This window comes from Tursiops truncatus, chromosome 2, assembly GCF_011762595.2.
Source record: "Tursiops truncatus isolate mTurTru1 chromosome 2, mTurTru1.mat.Y, whole genome shotgun sequence".
Lineage (NCBI taxonomy): Eukaryota > Metazoa > Chordata > Mammalia > Artiodactyla > Delphinidae > Tursiops > Tursiops truncatus.
The window spans coordinates 92,984,061-93,004,727 of NC_047035.1; the positions used below are offsets into that span (position 1 = coordinate 92,984,061).

General features: G+C 35.3%; 1 protein-coding gene across 2 annotated transcripts in view; it reads right to left on the reverse strand.

Annotated features, from left to right (window-relative positions):
• Positions 1–20,667, reverse strand: part of SPPL2A (signal peptide peptidase like 2A) — a 49,473-nt gene that overhangs the window by 15,358 nt on the left and 13,448 nt on the right. Inside the window, exons 2-13 of one of the 2 annotated variants that reach the window (XM_073800995.1) lie at positions 16,498–16,617; positions 15,587–15,769; positions 15,074–15,163; positions 14,454–14,587; positions 10,395–10,546; positions 7,589–7,685; positions 7,031–7,132; positions 5,968–6,049; positions 4,965–5,039; positions 1,090–1,146; positions 841–894; positions 310–412 (exon numbers count right to left, since the gene is read on the reverse strand). In XM_073800995.1, coding sequence (XP_073657096.1) covers positions 310–412; positions 841–894; positions 1,090–1,146; positions 4,965–5,039; positions 5,968–6,049; positions 7,031–7,132; positions 7,589–7,685; positions 10,395–10,546; positions 14,454–14,587; positions 15,074–15,163; positions 15,587–15,769; positions 16,498–16,617 — 1,249 coding nt within the window. The remainder of the gene's footprint in view (positions 1–309; positions 413–840; positions 895–1,089; positions 1,147–4,964; positions 5,040–5,967; positions 6,050–7,030; positions 7,133–7,588; positions 7,686–10,394; positions 10,547–14,453; positions 14,588–15,073; positions 15,164–15,586; positions 15,770–16,497; positions 16,618–20,667) is intronic. The other variant, XM_019929435.3, reaches the window with a different exon arrangement.

Genomic DNA, 20,667 nt, shown 5'->3' on the forward strand with positions numbered 1-20,667 from the left:
ACTTTTAAAGGGGGATTTGTTATATACTTTCTTGGGAAAGAAGGTCAAACTGATACTAGTTACTTCTTCTAAGACACTTTTTGAGCCATGGAAAATATACTTTGGTTGTTACTATTTGGGCTTTATCTTCTACCCCCCAAAACACTTTTTCTCCACCTCTGTCTCTGTGGCTGATCCCAGCTCTAGCTATAGCCAGAAATACTTAATACAGAGTAGGTAACTTTTAACATTTGACATTTGATACTATACATATGACAATGTTAAACCATCAGTATATTTCCACTCAAATTGTTACAAACAACCGCTTACCTGGTACAATAATGTCTCCAAAACCCAATATTGAAACTGGCATGAGGCACACACTCATTACTGAGAAATAGGCCAGCTTTGGTACTCTGATGACTACTGGTAACTGTAATTACAAAAAAAAAAAAAAGAGGCCACCAATAAACCTCTTAGGAATCTTTACCCATATCTTTAGAAATGGAAGGAATGATATTAGAATAATTGTTTTAACATTTGAGAATTAACATTTTAGGAAAGCTTAGAATCAGAGAACATAAATTAGGCATATATATACTCTGAATTTATAGAAAGCTTGAAAGAAATAGATATGTAGTTTTGGAAAAACAAAACCCAACACACATGTAGGGTTAACAGTATTAATCCAGTATCCGCATATCTAACCTTTTTCTCTTTCCTTTTTACCAAAAATAGGACTCAGGCCTTGAAACTTTTTTTTTTTTTTTGGCAATCTGGATTTTTTTTCCCCAAAGAAGAGTCTTGTCTCAGAGGGTATGATTTAAAGTCCAATGAACATATCTGAAATACAATCCTTACTTTCTCATGGGGAGCTGAGGGTTGAGCAGTGGCTTCCACCAAGTTTCCATCATTCTAGGATGAAACCCAAGTCAATAGGTATTTAATAATTTAGAATAACTAATAAAAGGGCTATATTTTGTGAGAAATAAAGTTTTACAATACCTTAACATGCACTACGTGACCAATGAATTACACAAGAAGGTAAAATTATTAACTGGACACACACACATACACTGGCAGCCATTTGTATTTAATTGCCATCCCTACCTTTTCATTATTTCCAAAAGGTCCAGCTGCAAGTTCAATCATGATACTCTCACCATTCTAAAATTGAGAAGAAAGGTGAAAGAAATTGTTCAATCACTTAAAGGGAACAATCTGCCAGTGTTCAAGACAGATTTGACCCCATTGCTCATGGCCTACTGTAAGCTGATGAAAAATGGGTTGTAGACTGATTTTTTCCTAAAACGGTCTCTGTAGATAGCAAAACTTGGAGTCATCTAAAACAAATTTCATCTAGCATGCTGTTCCACTTTATCAGAGCTCAACAATTATCAGAAACTTACAGATAAACCATACAAAGATTATCCAATTGAGTTTGAGCACTGATTTATGCTGACAACTAATATCTAACATTTCTAATGGGCTATAAATTTTAAGTGCTTTTAATTACATTTGTCATATACTATGTGTCCTTAGTCATTCTTAGCAATAACAATGAACAGAGACACAAGAAATATTGAAATTTTTTATATTTAGATTTGTAATAAATATTGGTAACTTTATTTACATTTGACCTTCCGACTACTCACCACAATAACAATGAAGCCAAACTTGAAAAGACCCAGCCCTAAAGAACTTGAGAACATTTCTCTATCCTGACTCCTGTCCAATTTCAGCCCTGCCTGCTTTTTATCCACCAATCAAAATATTAACCTTAGCTGAAGTTTTTCTTTGTGTATGCCTAAGGTCTTTTTATGTGGGCTGTGTTTATTAAAAAGTTATTTCCTGACAGCCAAATCTACTGGGGAGAGGGAAAACATTTAGATGTAGCTAAGACTGCATGAGCACCCATCTTACACTTCACATTATGATAAATACATGCCCCAAATAGGCAGTCGGAAGATAAATAAATGCTGAATTTTAGGAAAATTTGATTGATTAGCTATACTATTTGCCATGTGGGTGGGGTGCATAGGAGAAATTACTTGAGTATTTTTAAGAAGACTTAAAAATATTTTTAAGACTCACTGACACCTGAGCTGAGTAGAAAGAAGGCTAAAATCCTTAGTTACAGAAATCTTTTCCTCATGTTAAGCTTCGGGTTACAGAAGGGTTAAATCACAGGAATTTATAAAAATAAACTAATATTAAATACAGTTCTTTACAGCAAACTCCCATGATATGATTCAATTTCCAGATAGAGTTCACGTTGGTTCATTTTTGAATTGCTATTTAAAACATTTAACTGAAGACCATTATTAACATCCTCTTATACATTCATAGATATCTACCTGAGTAACTACTATTTGCAAGATACTATACCTAGTGTGGTGGTGGATGAAAAAAAAAAATGAAGACAGGCTCTTATTACCGGTACTCCTATGGCTACCTGTCCTGCCAACTCATTAACAGTCTACTAATACCAGGGTCAAGAACATGTTTAGAATGTCTAATATTTAATCCTTGAAATTTTCAGTGAAAACCACAAAAATCAGAAATTACGTATCTAATTTTCATTTTGAGTTGCCTAACAAACAAACCAGACTGAGAAGAAGGTGTTAAGGTAAATCTACAACAGTGAACGCTAAAGAGCACTTCAATCTTTTCCAGTGGATCAGATTACTAGAAATCACATTCCTAGTCACTGGGAACAAAGAAGGAAAAAAAGAAGATGAAAAATTCCCTAAGCACAGAAGAAAGAAGACTCAAAGATATCTTTATTATTACCATATACCTTTAATATACTAAAACTTTTTATGTGTAGCGAATGGACATAGTTTGCTGGCAGACAAGTTTGGCATTTATAAAGTGATACTAGTGTTAAAACAGAATGGAAAAATAATTTTTTAAAGAGTTTAGTTAGGGGCTTCTCTGGTGACGCAGTGGTTAAGAATCTGCTGCCAATGCAGGGGACACGGGTTCGAGCCCTGGTCCGGGAAGATCCCACATGCCGTGGAGCAACTAAGCCTGTGTGCCACAACTACTGAGCCTGCGCTCTACAGCCCGCGCGCCACAACTACTAAGCCCACGTGCTGCAACTACTGAGCCCATGTGCTGCATCTACTGAAGCCCGCACACTCTAGAGCCCGTGCTCTGCAACACGAGAAGATACCGCAACAAGAAGCACGCGCACCGCAATGAACAGTAGCCCCCACTCGCCGCATCTACAGAAAGCCCGTGCACAGCAATGAAGACCCAATGCAGCCAAAAATAAATAAATAGAGAGTTTAGTTATAGTTTATAGCTATGTCCACTGTGCAATATATGTATCATATGGTATAACTACGTGTTGACTTATGGAAATGCCTTTGTAGAGAGAATGCTTTACTTTCATTATGAGATCTCTGATGGAGTGACTTATAGAAACATTTTTTTTTAACCAAATAAATTGACACAAGCTAGAACAGCTTTGGATAGAACTTTAAAATATGCTTTAGTAAATTAACAATTTTGTTATAATCCATAATACTAGTGCTATGCTTTTTTAGGTTACTATTGCAAATGAAGTCAGTGAGCCAGATGGCTCATCATTAAAGCATGGAAAGGTGCTAATGTTTTGGGACAGTTAACTACATTTGTTACCTAGTTGCAATTTTAGCTCCCCAATGGAGCACATGTTTGTCTTATGCCATTATAGCAAACATCAGAAATGCAGAGATTTCACAGATAGTAGGGGCTAAAGAATAAAGAACTACTAGGGAAAAAAGCAGTGATTATAATATCAATCACTAAATATATGAGAGTGACAAAGGATAAAGAAATGATATAAAGTTACAAAGCAAGACTCAAAGTGGGGAAAGTGGAAGAATTAAGCAATAATTAAAAATATGTTCATGAGACAGGAATAGGCACAAGGTAGAAAAACTGGGCAACGAAGGACTACCACACTCATCCAACACCTCTCCCTTATTCTAAGAACAGCACCAGGATTTTATTGAGGAGCTAATGGTAAAGCTGGGAATAGATGAACTAATTTTTTTTAATTTACTTTCATTTATTCCAAGGATATTTATTGATCACTTATGAGGGTCAAAACACATGAGAAAAGTAAAAATACAAATATGAGAACAAATATAACTTATAAGTGAAGGGACTATTATTTGTGTTACAATAATTACTTTCAAATTCATTCATAGCAGAATCTATTAAGATTTAAAACGTGACAAGTGATTCCAGATTTTTGATCAGTCAACATTCAACAGATATTTGAGTGCTATAATTCTAAACTCATGGAAAAAGCCAGTCTGAGACAATGAACATATGGACAGAAGCAGAAAGGAAGAGCATGTGCCCCTGAGTCTAGTTTCTCCTGAGGCCAGGCCCAACCTGGCCTTTGCACATGTCCTGGGTAGATGGGACCTCTTTCATATAGAAAGGTTAGGTTGGGTTCTGGCAGTGGCAACCAAAAGAATCCTACTGATGGAAAGAGAGGATGGAATGCTAGCAATACTCCCTCACCTAACTGATTAGGAAACTGAGGGCTAAGTGACTAGCAGCCCAGGGTTATAAAGTTACAGGCCTACACTTGAGGTCTTCAGACTTTCAGTGTGGTGCTCTTTCTTAGTCTCACACTAGGGTTACAGAAATCAAAGTAGCAATGACACTTTTTTTATTCTTTTTGCTGTCTATATTCTCTATAGCACATATTTATAGTTTTACAATAATAAGAAAAGTTACTTTAAAATGGGTAGGAAAATTTATATTCTCATGTTTACATCAATCAGGACAGATATTTTTATTTAGCAGAATGGCTTAAAGGCTTAAAAATATCCTCTACTAAAAGGCCAATTTCAATGATAATTCTCTTAAGAGAATTAAAACTCAGTCAGTGGTAAACATCTGCAAAATCAATACTCTAAGAGCATGTTTAAGATTCTCATCTTTTAGCATGTTTCTCATGGATTTCAAAAATATCATACCTTTGTGATGAATGGTGTTATGAAAACAAAAAATACATCATAGAGGAGGAGAAGGCTTAGAAGTATCACACATGACTGTTGAAGAAAGAAACAAATTTAAAGGTCAAACTTCCCATATCTAAATTAAGAGATATTATTTTACAAATACAAATAAACATGTAACATACATTTGAACACTTTTTAAAGGCATTTAATGTTATTACTATTTGTAGTTTTATTCTACAAATCACATTCAAACTTTTATCTGCTTTAAGTCCTTCTTTTTTTTTTTGCGGTACGCGGGCCTCTCACTGCTGTGGCCTCTCCCGTTGCAGAGCACAGGCTCCGGACGCGCAGGCCCAGCTGCTCCGCGGCACACGGGATCCTCCCAGACCGGGGCACAAACCCGCGTCCCCTGCATCAACAGGCGGACTCCCAACCACGGCACCACCAGGGAAGCCCTAAGTCATTCTTTTAAAAAAAAAAATCACTGAAGGACTTCCCTGGTGGTCCAGTGGTTAAGACTCCGCGCTCCCAATGCAGGGGGCCTGGGTTCAACCCCTGGTCAGGGAACTAGATCCCACATGCATGTTGCAACTAATAGTTTGCATGCCGCAACCAAGGAGCAGGCAAGCCGCAACTAAGGAGCTGCCTGCCGCAACTAAGGAGCCCACACACAAAAAAATCACTGAATCAAAGAAATGTTCTTCCCTGATATCTAGTCTTGCACAGATTATATGAATTTGGCATATTATATGAATGATTAAAAATATTTTAGCTAGCAAATTAGTGGTTGCTTGGGGTTGGGGATTAGGATTGACTGCTAAAGGGCATGACAGAGCTTTTGAAAAGATAAGAAATATTCTCTAATTGATTGGGATGGTGGTTACAAAGTTACATATTTGTAAAATTTCAACAATCTGTACACCTGAAATGGGTGATTTAATTCTCTGTAAATTATACCTTAATAAAGTTGTTTTAAAAAGAAAAAAATTATTTTAGCTAGCAAAGTAGTATACTTTACCTTGAAGTTGGGTAACTTCAGTGTTTTAATTAAATTCAGACAGAAAGCAATCCCTAAAATATCCTGTAAAATCCAAGCCCACCTAAAATCAAAAGAAATTACTCTATTGTTTTATTCAGTTATTTTTAAATGGAACATTTCAAAAGAAACAGATCACTAAAGTAATACTGTTCAATTGCTATGATATGAGTATTCAATTATTAAGCAGCAATTATAACAACAGAAAAACCTCTTATATTCTCCATATTTAGTAATTTACTGTCCTAGTAGAATAATGAATACTACTACTACACTAAGAAAAAGTTGAAAGGCTACCTCAGAAGAATGTATACCATGTAAGTGCATATTTATCTTTAATCTTTGATTTTATACATGTCTCTTTTAAGAAAGGTAGCTCATAACAAAGGACATTGATGTTAATATACATCCAGATAGCTAAAACATAAAGGAAATGAGAGCTATACAACATACTGTACCAGAAACTGACATGAATAATTACCAATTATCATACCTGAAGCTGCCTAAAATTGTATGAGCTTTGCTCCCAAACTTTAGGCTGTTAAATCCTTTGGGGTATTAATAATTTTATTAATAAACTGTTAAATTTTTTATTCTTCGTGCAAATGGACAGATACCTATATATTTTCTGATATTTCCTTTCTCATATGAAAGGTAACATACTCTAGATATTCTTTCATATTTTGCTTTTTTCACTTAAAAATATATCCTGGAAATCACTGCATATTAATTCAGAGAGATCTTCATTCTTTACAGCTGCATTGCACTCCACTGTGCGGCTATACCATAATTAAGTATATTTTTGAAGCGTATTTCAGCTTAGATGTTTAAATCCTAATTCACTATTTCCTTCTCTAGACAACCTCAAATCCATTAGCACAAGATCTGCTTATTTAAGAATTTATTTAGCATGTTTCAAGACTATGATGTTCTGGGATAAAAGCCAAAAAAATCCATAATAATCATAATGAACAATTATAAAGGCAAGATATAAAGTAATCCATCCTTAGACTAATCTAAAAGTAAATACAATGAGTATTCATACCTATCTTCATTTCGAAATACAGCCCAAACAACAGCTATTGCTATGCACAGTCCAGAGAGAAAAATAAGTCTCACTTCAATGCTTTTGTCACGACACATAATCCTAAAAGAGAGAGTGAAATAGGTTAATTCACCCTGCAGATGAAACACAATGTTCAGTTAATGTAACAAATCAATGTTAGCCACAGTGACAAGAAAACTTCTGAAATATCAATTTAAAAGTCTTGATTTTAAGTATAACAAATGATACATAATAAAATATTTATCAGTTCAGTAGAACTGTGATGATGAAAATGCTTTAAAAAAAAAAAAAAAAAAGAAAAGAAAATGCTTTATATCTGTGCTGTCCAATACTGTAGCCACTAGCAACATGTGGTTATTTAGCACTTGAAATGCGGATAATGAGACTGGGCAACTGAATTTTTAATTTTATTATTTTAAATTAAAATAGCGACATGCATATTGGACTGCAAGGTTTAAAATAACGCTCCTGTTTTTCCTTGTATTATTTTAAATTACAAAAACCAACATTATAGGCTTCCTCATAAGAGATACATACATGCATTGTCCACATGGTATCTTCTGAATTAGTGCAGCAAGACAGTTGTACAGACTCATCGCTGATGCTATGCAGAAAATTGCTATCATAACATAAACTAGAAAAAAAAAGACACTAAATTACACGAGAACAGAAAGAAACATGATAAGAAAATATTTATACAATCAATATTAATTCTTTAGCTTTTTTACTGGATCATAATACTTTCAATGCAGAACCATACCATAATCTGAATTGGTTACTAAACTGAAAATATTTAGATCTTGAGCTTTAAGGGTGGGTATTTTATGTGTTGTTTTAGTTCCATTACACACTGGTAGGATTTCTTTAGGGGCTGAAGCTGGCTCCACAGTTTCTTTCTTTTTGAAAAAATTTACTATTTTTTTTTTATTGAACTATAGTTGATTTACAATATTGTATTAGTTTCAGGTGTACAGCTTCAGATTCTTTTCCATTATAGGTTATTACAAGATATTAAATATACTCCCCTATGCTATACAGTAAATCCTTGTTTATCTTTTTAATATATAGTGGTGTGTATCTGTTAATCCCATACTCTTAATTTATCCCTCCCCCTTCCCTTTCCCCTTTAGTAACCATAAGTTTCTTTTCTATGTCTGTGAGCCTGTTTCTGATTTGTAAATAAGGTGATTTGTATTATGTTTTAGATTCCACATATGTGATATCATATAGTATTAGTCTTTCTGTCTGACTTACTTCATTTAGCATGACAATCTCTAGGTCCATCCATGTTACTGCAAATGGCATTATTTCATTCTTTTTAATGGCTGCATAATATTACACTGTGTGTGTGCGTGCGTGTGTGTGTGTGTGTGTGTGTGTGTGTGTATATATATATATATATATATATACACACACCACATCTTCTTTATCTATTCATCTATAGATGGGCACTTAGGTTGCTTTTATAATTTGGCTATTGTAAATAATGCTGCAATGAACATAGGGGTGCATATATCTTTTCTAATTAAGTTTTTTTCTTAGAATAAATACCCAGAAGTGGAATTGCTGGATCATATGGTAGCTCTAATTTTAGTTTTTATGGAACCTCCATACTGTTTTCATAGTGGCTGCACCAATTTACATTCCCACCAACAGTGTAGGAGGGTTTCCTTTTCTCCACATCCTCTCCAACATTTATCTGTAGACTTTTTGAAGATGGTCATTCTGAGAGGTGTGAGATGAAACCTCATTGTAGTTTTGATTTGCAGTTTTCTAATAATTAGCGATGTTGAGCATCTTCTCAAGTGCCTATTGACCATCTGAATGTCTTCTTTGGAGAAATGTCTATTTAGGTCTTCTGCCCAGTTTTGGATTAGGTTGTTTGTTTTTTTGATATTGAGTTGTATGAGCTGTTTGTGTGTTTTGGATATTAACCTCTTGTTGGTTGCATCTTTTGCAAATATTTTCTCCCAGTCCATAGGCTGTCTTTTCATTTTGTTTATGGTTTCCTTTGCTGTGCAAAAGCTTATAAATTTAATTAGGTCCCATTTGTTTATTTTTGCTTTTATTTCTTTTGCCTTCGGAGACTGATTTAAGAAAATATTGCTACTATTTATGTCAGTGGCTCTGCATTTTCTATCATTCAATGATTCAAACTCACATGTTTGCTAAAGATGTCTATAAAGTGAGTTGTAGACATTTGTATTTAATTTAAATGTAACGAATGGAGCAATTAATAAAACATTATAAATGCTTTTTAAATTGCAGCTTAAGGATGAGAACTGACACCTACCTTGGACGTTAATCATGATGTCTATATTTTCCTACAGTGGAATTTATCTCTAACAACTTTATATGTGTAAAACTAAATCCACTTAAACAAACCTCTTTGTCTAGATACGATACTAAGGTAGTTAAAATTCACAAATGTTTTTCTATATTAGCTATACTTATTTGAGAATTATTTAAAATTAAAAACATTTGATCTCGCTATTGTTAAAAAGGGGGAGAAATTATTGTACTCTAAAAGTGTTTGTTTTCTGAACTTTCTCAAAATTTCACAATGGAAATACAAATTTTAACTGAATTTTGCAAATTCCACTAGATTTCAGAAAACTATAACTCTGTTTTGTATATGAGAAAAGAGAGTAAACTAGAGACAGTAAATAATACAGCGAAGTGAATCGGCTATACGTATACATACATCCCCTCTTTTTTGGATTTCTTTCCTATCTAGGTCACCACAGAGCATTAGAAGAGTTCTCTGTGCTATACAGTAGGTTCTCATTAGTCATCTATTTTATACATATTAGTGCATATATGTCAATCCCAACCTCCAAATTCACCCCCTCCTCCCTTCCCACCTTGGTGTCCACACGTTTGTTCTCTACATCTGTAGGACACACTATTTTTTAATTTTTACTATTTTTAAATTGCTTTTCTTTTCTTTTTTAAAAATTTTTTTATTGGGGTATAGTTGTTTTAAAATGTTGTGTTAGTTTCTACTGCACAGCAAAGTGAAGTAGAGTTCCCTGTGCTATACAGCAGGTTCTTATTAGTCATCTATTTCATACATAGTAGTGCATACATGTCAATCCCAACCTCCCAGTTCATCCCACCACCACCCCCACACCGGACACAGTATTTTTTTAATTGGAATATATTTTTTTTAATCCCAGAGTAATAGGGGCCTAACACTTCTGACAGTTTAAAAAGTTCATATCACTCTTTAACTATTCACTTAAGTTTTCCAGGTAGAATGCCTTAAAGGAAAAGATAAATCTGGCAAAGTAAATAAAAAGATGTATGCTAAAAGTAGCAAATATAAAATATGATTTCTTACCCAACCATTTGTAGAAGAAATAAAGTAAGACCATCATAACACAGCAGATGACCACAAATATTACAACTGTTAGAGGACTAAAAGTAAAATATTCTTCCTTCTTTTTCCTCATTTCTCTATCTTCAGTGTTTGTCACTGCCTTCATGCTTTCCCTGCATAAACATACACAGGAACTTCAGCAAATCTCTGCCAAGTATAGTTATTTTAAAAATCTGTCTCTAACACCAACTTAGATTTGTTTCTGATTACAAAGTAATATACTTAAAAATTACACACCAAAAGGAAATATTTAATCTAGAAAGTAAAAACTCCCTATAATTCTACCCTCAAGAGTTGATCTGTTATTAACCACTAACTTTTGAAATAGCATTTTTTTCTGGAGGCAAAATTGTTGAAACAGATGACATTTATTACATAAACAAATTAATGTGTATATTATCTAATTTGGAAACTACATTGACGTAATAAGTTTCAAATGATAACCAATTCTTTTTACACACTTAATATTACCAACTTGCAGATAGGAAAGTACTTTTAAAATTAGCTTCTCTTCAATGTAAAACACTAAATTCTTCTCTCAGTCAACTCAGTATTTTCTATATGTCTGTTCAGGGCTCACTGACATACTATGAAGGATTCAAAAGGAGTTCAAGACATAGCTTTGTCCTACCTTGATATAAGATAGCAAAATAGTTTCTAATTCTCCCAACAACATTGCTGGGTCACACAGCTAATAAAAGGCAGACACAGGAGTTGAAGAGGAAAGGGTCACAAGCTTCTTTTGTTGAGCAGTGAGTCTCTGTTCTGTCACCTAATTGTCTCTTCCCAGTTATATGGAACCCACTACATACTTTTCCAGCTCCAGTTCCTTCAACTCTGGTCTACTAAATTCTGTTCCCTTTTCGTATATCCTGACCCTTTTCATCAGGTCTGGGCTCAATACAAACTTTAGGTTAAAAAAAGATTTATTTCTATGAAACTGTACATTTGCCAAACTGCTTATTTACCAACATGCCACTTTCTTATTAGAAAACTGTGGATTGGGATGGTTACTATTCTAGGCATCTCTGACTCTAGGGAGGCTGCCTGGGAAAAGAGCTGGGAGAGGGTCTGGGGAGAGACACACAGTACCTCCCTGAAACTGTAGAGCTGGATGACAGGGTATTAACAAAAGTTTCAATGAAAGTAGTACCTGAGTGGGAAAACATGCCAACCTTTGGTATCTATCATTGCAAACAGATTCATTTAAAGACATTTCTATCACAGAACATATATAAGCCATAATAATCAAAGAGTCATATATTCATATTCAGTGTACTAAAAAGCACCAGGCAATTTCTTGAAGGAAAACATATACTAGATTTAAATCATGTTAAAATAATATAATTCATCTTTTTAAAAAATCGTACTCTCAAATCAGCTCAAGAGCCACATGCAATGAAAAGCTAAGCTTTCTTTCCTGCCATCTTGAGTTTATGATGAGAACCAGTTATAAGAAGGACTCATTATAATAGACTTTAACTCTCTACTGAAAAGTCTTTATACAGAATCAAGGCATGTTTCCCTTTTGCAAAAAGTACCTCTTTCATTTGGCAGGGTAATTCTGGGTTATGAGATCCTGTTCTGATAAATTTTCCATTCCCTAAGCCTTATTCTCTTTTCCCTTTTCTTTCAGTCTAACTCTCTTTACTTGCTAAATAACAGTCCTTGTGTTATTTTTTAAATTAAGATATAATTGACATATCATATTAGTTTCAGATGTACGACACAATTTGATATTTGTATATACTGCAAAATGATCACCATAATAAGTCTAGTTCACATCCATCACCACACAGTTAAAACATTTATTTTCTTGTGATGAGAACTTTTAAGAACTACTTTCTTAGTAACTTTCATATATGCAGTACAGTATTATTAACTATGGTCACCATGCTGTACATTACATCCCCAGGACTTATTTATTTTATAACTGGAAGTTTGTACCTTCACCCATTTTGCCCCCTCCCCACCTGTGGTAACCACCCATCTGTTCTCTGCTCTATGAGTTCTTTTTTTTTTTTTTTAAGATTCCCACATAAATGAGATCATTTGGTATTTCTTTGTTTGACTTATTTCACTAAGCATAATGCCATCAAAATCCAGCCATGTTGTTGCGAACAGTCCTTATGTCCTCAATAATTCTACTTTTTATGAAACTTTCTCCATTTTATTACTGATTCATACTCTCTTTCTCTATACTGTCACCCCCACCACCACCAACACACACACTTAGTTCTTTCTATCTTTATCCTGCTCTTAGAATCAGCCTCCTCAATTTCAAAATCCATAATCCTGCAGGTAAAGGACATCTCTCCCAACCCGGCTACTGAAGGCAACACATTCTTTGCTTTTGCCCATCATGTTTTATGAATAAAAGAACTTATACGTGCTGCTCTCCCACCTCCAGTTTTCTTGAGGAGGAGCCTGCCCTGACATGTATATGAAGCTTGCCTTGCTAACTCAAAGTGTGGTCCACGGGCCAGTCTGTCAAAAATGCAGAGTCTCAGCACGCATCCTAAGCCTACTAAATCTGAATTTTTAAAAATTTTAATGAGCTCTCAAGACAGTTTGTATGCACATTACAGTTTGAGAAGCACTACTCTAGAGAAGAAACAATTTACATTATAATGTAACTATAGTGAAGATATATATTAAATGGAAAAACATTTTCAATGAATCAGTAGCTTTTGGGAAATTATTTATAAAGTTTCACCATATAATCTAGAAAATGATTTTGGAGCTCTTACATACTATGCTTTATAAAGATTAATAATGAAGAAAAATAATGCTTACTCATGTGAAATCATGTGACTAATACATGCTGAAATGTGTTTTCCAAATATGTAAAATATTTTAAGCTCAATACTCTAGGAATCTACACATGTTAAACCCTAGACTTCTCTCTTGATGAAAGTCAATCAAATTTTAGTACTTTAAGAAATTACAAATAAGCTTATTAGCTTCGGCTAGCGTCAAGTAAGCCCTTTTTAATGGAATCTATAGATCAATTCACAAGTGAATATATCATCCTTTATGCATAAAATAATATGCTCTGAGCACAATTTTTTACTCAGAGTTATAAATATGAACTGATCCTTCTAAACTACATTGCTGGGACTTTCCTGGTGGTCCAGTGGTAAAGAATCTGCCTTACAGTGCAGAGAATGTGGGTTCGATCCCTGGTCAGGGAACTAAGATCCCAAATGCCGCGGGGCAACTAAGCATGTGTGCCACAACTACTGAGCTCACACACCACAACTAGAGCCCGCATGCTGCAAACTGCAGAGCCCACGTGCTCTGGAGCCTGTGCGCCACAACTAGAGAGAAGCCTGTGCCCCAACAAAAGATCCCGCATGGCTCAACGAAGATCCTGCGTGTCACAGCTAAGACCCGATGCAGCCAAAAGTAAATTAAATACATAAATAAATAATAAATAAATCTTTAAAAAAATAAACAAACTACATTGCTTGCTTTAGTCTACAGCCAAAGGTACGTAACTGTAAGAAGACTGGGCCTAGGTTGTTATTAAATAGAGAAATCTAAATTTCACATACATTTGGCATTTCTATATTTAAATTAAAATATGGACATGTTTAATTAATACCCTTAGAATTACTACAGCATTAAATAGAATGATGAGGTCACACTGTAATGACTCAACTCAGGAGGAGCTGAAAAACTTCCCACCTTCTCTTGTTTATTTTCTTCCAATCTAAATAGGCACATTAGAATGTTAACTATCTCCACCTTTTCTGGGAGAGGTAATTAAACATTTTAATTTAAGAGTCTCTGGTGAAATTTCAATGTTTCCTTCCCAGCAGAAGAACAAGAGGAACCTATGACTCCCTTCTTCTCAGTGAAAAGTTAAAGACCTGTATGAGGACAAACCTGGCAATCTAATGGTCAGCACTATATTCTAAGAACAAGCAGAACTTTATCTGTTGTTACACGATAAAATGATTAACAAACAATTTTTAACCATTTATCTTAAAAACAATGAAGTTTAATTAAGCTTACAATTCAATTAGCCCACTCCAGTATCCTCCTAATGCCACAGTGAACACAGCAATTACAAAAATAACCACCATAGTATAGTCAAAGTTAGGCCACGATGGAGAATACATTTTCACAGTAATGTTATCTCCGAGAGTCTGAAAGGCAAAATAACAGTTAATACACTGGAATTAGTTTTCTTTTTACTATAGCATATGGCAGCAATATTCCAATTTCATTCTGGAATGGACACTATACATAAGATAGCCAAGAATAATAGAACTGTTTTGACAACATGATATATAGTCTCTTGTCAAAATTATGAGGCTATGCTTTGGTTTATTAAATCTTGAAAGTGCAATGTTCCACACATCACATTTTGTTCAAGGATTTAAAGTTAAATGATACAACACAAAGATTTCTAAAGAGGTCAAAGTAAAGAAATATCCCTTCTAAAGTCAGGACTCTGAAACACCTTGTGCTCAATGGGGGGGGTGCATACTTTCCAAATAAAAACTTGATAGGCCTTTATAACTTCCTGTTAGCAAATGGAACACATATAATAATTTAAATTAAATATCATGGTTAAAAGTAAAAAGCTGTACTATTTATAAACTTTATCTAATATACAATTACTAATTTACCTGCTTTGTATCTTTAAAGTCTTTGTGGTTTATAAATGCAATCAGTATTTTCACATCATGAAATTCAGATTTGTTCCCTGAGGGAGGAAACTAAAAGAAAAAAACATATTGTGAAGACTTATGAACTACTAGTGTATTTACAGAATAAAATACAAGTTATTCATTAAGTACAAACATTACATCTTTTTAAAGTAATAAAACGAAGTTTCATGTGTTCTTAATGTTATAGTAAGAGTTCTCAAACTGGAATCCTTTTAGCATAAACTTAAACTGATATTTTACACACACATACACACACACACACATTCCTAACATAGTCTTGTCTACTTTAGGAATGGAAAAGAAACAAAATTTTCCAAACACCTATCATAACCAGAATGTTTATTTAAAAAGAATCCTACCATCAGATTATTCAAAACTCAGCCCCTAAACCACACACAAAGAAGATAGTTCAATTCCTGTGAAATTTGATATCATGAATTCAAAAGAAGTTATTATAGTTTTATAACTTACGAGGACACTGTTATTGGCAACCAACAATGCTTCAGCACCTCCTGTTTGTGCAATTCTGGCTTTTTCAAGAAAATGGCACGTTCCCCACTGTACCACAACTGCTTTGTTCTTTATTCCATCAGGAGGAATATCAGAAAGGTTGCACAGTGGTGTGGTAGTCAGATTCATCAAACTAATGGAAGTCTGGAAAGAAGAAATGTCTTTAATATTATAAATATCATATTTCACCCTAAATGCATTCAATGACAAAGTGTCAACATTGGTTTAATACAAGGTCCTTTTTTTTTTTAAATTTTATTTATTTATTTATTTTTGGCTGTGTTGGGTCTTCGTTGCTGCACACGGGCTTTCTCTAGTTGTGGTGAGCGGGGGCTACTCTTCATTGCGGTATGTGGGCTTCTCATTATGGTGGCTTCTTTTGTTGCGGAGCACGGGCTCTAGTCACGCGGGCTTCAGTAGTTGTGGCACGTGGGCTCAGTAGTTGTGGCTCGCATGGCTCACAGGCTCTAGAGTGCAGGCTCAGTAGTTGTGGAGCCCAGGCTTAGGTGCTCCGTGGCATGTGGGATCTTCCCAGACCAGGGCTCGAACCCGTGTCCCCTGCATTGGCAGCTGGATTCTTAACCACTGTGCCACCAGGGAAGTCCCAAGGTTCTTTTAAATTAGAAATATTTGATGACAATCAGGCTTTGAGGCAAGTATTTTTATTTTTATTTATTTATTTATTTATTTTGAGGCAAGTATTTTTAAATTCTCTAACTTGTTTTTCTCACAGACAGAAATACTTAAGCAAAAGCAATAAATATTTATTAATCATAATATAACTAGTTTACATTCTAAAACATAATAATCACTCATTCTTACCATTCAATATTTTTATGTTTATAAATAAATAGAAGCTGTGATTTACTTACTGCGTTTTCTAGGGTACTTGGAAGAGCTGTCCAATGAGGGTTATATAGCATGCAGTAGTCCTTAGATGGTGAAGGCATGCCATTTCCAGATGCATGCAGGATTGCTTCCTGAGCAGCTGTCTAGGACACAAACAATAATTTTCACAGTGGCAATAATTCGGCTTGCCAAGAACTAAGGATTTTAATAAAGCTATTTATATACAGGTTTGACCACATTTCCTTAAGGGGGAAGGTCCTCCAATAAATTGATTTCTTCTTGTTTGAGGAAGTGGTAAAACTGTACATGGTTGCCCAGAACACATTCTTTAAGGAAGATAAGTCACTTTCTTACAGGCCCTTGTTATAAGGGCCATATCCCAGGGAGGAATCTTGTTATGATTTTATAAGTTCAATACTCCCTTTACAGTCTGAAACTTTATTTCCCAATCTCTTATGAGTTATTATTCCATTGTTCATATTCTATAAAAGAAAATGAACTTGAAATCCCTCAACCTATATTACCTTCCATATTCTATGAGTAACTGGGGTGAAAAAAAAAAAAGGTATCATTATTTCTAAGTGCTATCTTTGGAAGAGAACCAGAGCAACTGGAAATCTCAAGTTTTCAAGACCCTGCAACTGCCTATTCCAAAAGACCAGTCTAGAGTTTAGAGTGGAAAAAGAAGATATAGAAACATGTTCGTTCCTTTTACCTCATTTCTCACTACCTAGAAAAGAGAGACAAGAGGTAAGAAGTGACTAAAAAGAACATCCATTGTACATGGGGGTGGGGGGTGGGAGTGGAGCCTATGACATGAAGAAACAGCCTAAGATAACTAGAATACCACTCCACATCTCAATTCCCTTCAAACTTGCATCAGTCCAGATCCTTCCTCTCTCCTCCTTTGAGAAAATCTTACTCTACAACATAAGGGAGAAAAATGATTGTTTGGCAGATAAATATGTTGTACTGCTAAGCCTCTGCCACTAAAGCATGCATTAGGTCGAGCTACAGGAAACTGCTGATATTTGATCATTTTTGATCTATAAAATTGTTTATTACATAGAAGTCAATTTACATGTCTAAGAAGTACAGAAATGCTCTAATCCATGCTCTCCTACCTGAAATCTCCCTTGAACATTCGAGATTAGAAAACTTTCTAGCATACTTGGGACTTTATTAGCTTATGGATCTAAACAAGTATAGGGAATTCTTGAAACATGCCATCAGATTACATAAAGTAATTACATAAGGAATCTACTTCTGGAAAAAAGAAATGTAGTTTTCATTCAGCTATATACTTGGTGGCTATGAATGGATTCTGACAGGAGAGGTAAACTGATATGTTAAATTCTTACTGTATACAAACTATTTTTAGGTGTAAACAAACTACACAAATTCAACAAAGTATATTTAGGTTATTGTCATACATTTATTTGATTCACTGTCACTGTTTTATAAATGATGGCTCTGAGACTCAGAGTAGTTACTAACAACCTACGTAAGGTCACACTAACATCATCTACAGTTCTAACTATTGCTGGTAATTTTACAGATAATCATAAGGGTTGATTAGACCCTTATGACATTAAATATTTTTTAAAGAATACTATGTAAGTGAATTGGGTACTTCTTATTGCACCCAACAAAATGGCGCATGATATCAGGATGTCCCGCTATTAGCAATGCTGAGTTTGATTATTTGGTTAACATAGTAACTGCAGGGTTTCTCCAGTGTAAAGTTAAATATTTTTTCCCCTTGTGATTAGTAAGTAATCTGTAGTACAATGTGAACAGTTCAGCAACTTATCACCTAGTGTTTTAGCCTCCATGCCTGAATTTAATTTTACATATTATGTTGGGGGTTGTGAAATGGTGAATGTCAATCCTCTATATTTATTAGCTTGTACTCTTCTTTTTTTTTATAAATTTATTTTATTTATTTATTTTTGGCTGCGTTGGGTCTTCATTGCTGCGTGTGGCCTTTCTCTAGTTGCAGCAAGCGGGGGCTACTCTTCGTTGCAGTGCGCGGGCTTCTCATTGCAGCGGCTTCTCTTGTTGCGGAGCACGGGCTCTAGGCACGCAGGCTTCAGGAGTTGTGGCACACGGGCTCTAGAGCACAGGCTCAGCAGTTGTGGCACATGGCCTCAGTAGTTGTGGCTCGCAGGCTCAGTAGTTGTGGCATGCGGGCCCTAGAGCACAGGCTCAGTAGTTGTGGAGCACGGGCTTAGTTGCTCCGCGGCATGTGGGAACCTCCCAGACCAGGGCTTGAACCCGTGTCCCCTGCATTGGCAGGCGGATTCTTAACCACTGCACCACCACAGAAGCCCTTGTACTCTTCTTTTCTAAAAAAAAAAAGAGCTTTACTCTCTCTCTCTACCACCTTTTGTTTACTATCACTAGAGATTAATTGACTTTTTAAAATTCAATGTAGTGCAATTACAATTATTTGTCTGATGTTCAAATTACCCCAAATTTGGCCAGTAGGGCCTCTTCCACCTTGCTCTTTGTATCCTTTTGGCAAGACCCCATTAGTCTTTGAGGACTTCCTTGTTTTAGGCTGACTTTATCCTTTACCTGCCATAGGTTGGAACCAGTAATTCTACTAAGCTCCTTTTAGAGAGAACTGTATTTAAATTAGGATTTGGGTTTTAACAATGCACACTGCTGAAGTGGTATAACCTTTACAATAGACAATTGGCAATATCAATCAAACTTTTTTAATACTTATAATTCTCTGATTCATATCCTACAGATGTATTACATAATGCACAAAGATTATACAAAGATAGATGTACAAGGACATTCACTGCAATATGTTATAGCAAAAACAAAAAACATCTTCCACAGATAAGAATCCATTACATTATGGTATGCATAGTACACAGCTATTAAAAAGAAAGAACTAGAGGACTTCCCAGGTGGTGCAGTGGTTAAGAGTCTGCCTGCCAATGTAGGGGGCACAGGTCCGAGCCCTGGTCTGGAAATATCCCACATGCCGTGGAGCAACTAAGCCCGTGCGCCACAACTACTGAGCCTGAGCTCTAGAGCCCGCATGCCACAACTACTGAAGCCTGAGCGCCTAGAGTCCATGCTCCACAGCAAAGAGAAGCCACCGCAATGAGAAGCCCACACACCACAACAAAAAGTAGCCCCACTTGCCACAACTAGAGAAAGCCAGTGAGCAGCAATAAAGACCCAACGCAGCCAAAAATAAATAAATGAATAAATAAATTTATTAAAAAATTTAAAAAAAGAAATAACTAGATCTACCTGTAGAAATAGATGTCCATGGTGAGAAAAGCAAGTTCCAGAAAGATATTTATAGTGTTTTCTATTTTTATAAAAATGACCCCCCCTCAAAGCTCCCTATATGTATTTGTACTGTAATGTGAACCTAAAGAATGATGTGGAGAGAGATCAGGCTATTAAAAAAAAGGAGAGGAAAACAAAAGCAAAGATGAGGGTGTAAAAAGATCGGAATGAGAAAATTTAAAAAGGAAAGAAATAATCAAACAAAACAAAAAGGTATGAAGTCCCTCTCCTCTCATCCTGGTTCTCACAGTCACCCCTTAGGGGCTTCTCTTATGTCTTTCCAGATACTATCTATGAATATTTAAGATAGATAGATGTTGGGTTGGCCAAAAAGTTCCTTCGGTTTTTAAGTAAAAATAACAGACACATTTTTCATTTTCACCAAGAACTTTATTGAACAACGTATTCACCCTTTTGTTCCACTACCTTCTGCCATTTTTCAGGCAACTTCATAATTCCCTCTTCCCAAAACTTTTTATATTTTTGAGCAAAGAACTGTTCCAGGTGCCTTTTACAGTATTCCAGGGAAAGGAAATGATTTCCATTAAGAGAATTTTGTAAAGACCAAAATAAATGGAAATCCAAAGGTGCAATGTCTGGTGAATATGGCGGATGAATCAGAACTTCCCAGCCAAGCTGTACAATTTTTGCCTGGTCATCAAAGAAACATGAGGTCTTGCGTTATCCTGATGGAAGATTATGCATCTTCTCTTGACTGATTCTGGACACTTTTCATCAAGTGCTGCTTTCAGTTGGTCTACTTGGGAGAAGTACCTGTTGGGATTAATCATTTGGTTTTCTGGAAGGAGCTCATCATAGAGGACTCCCTTCCAATCCCACCATATACACAACATCACCTTCTTTGGTTGAAGACC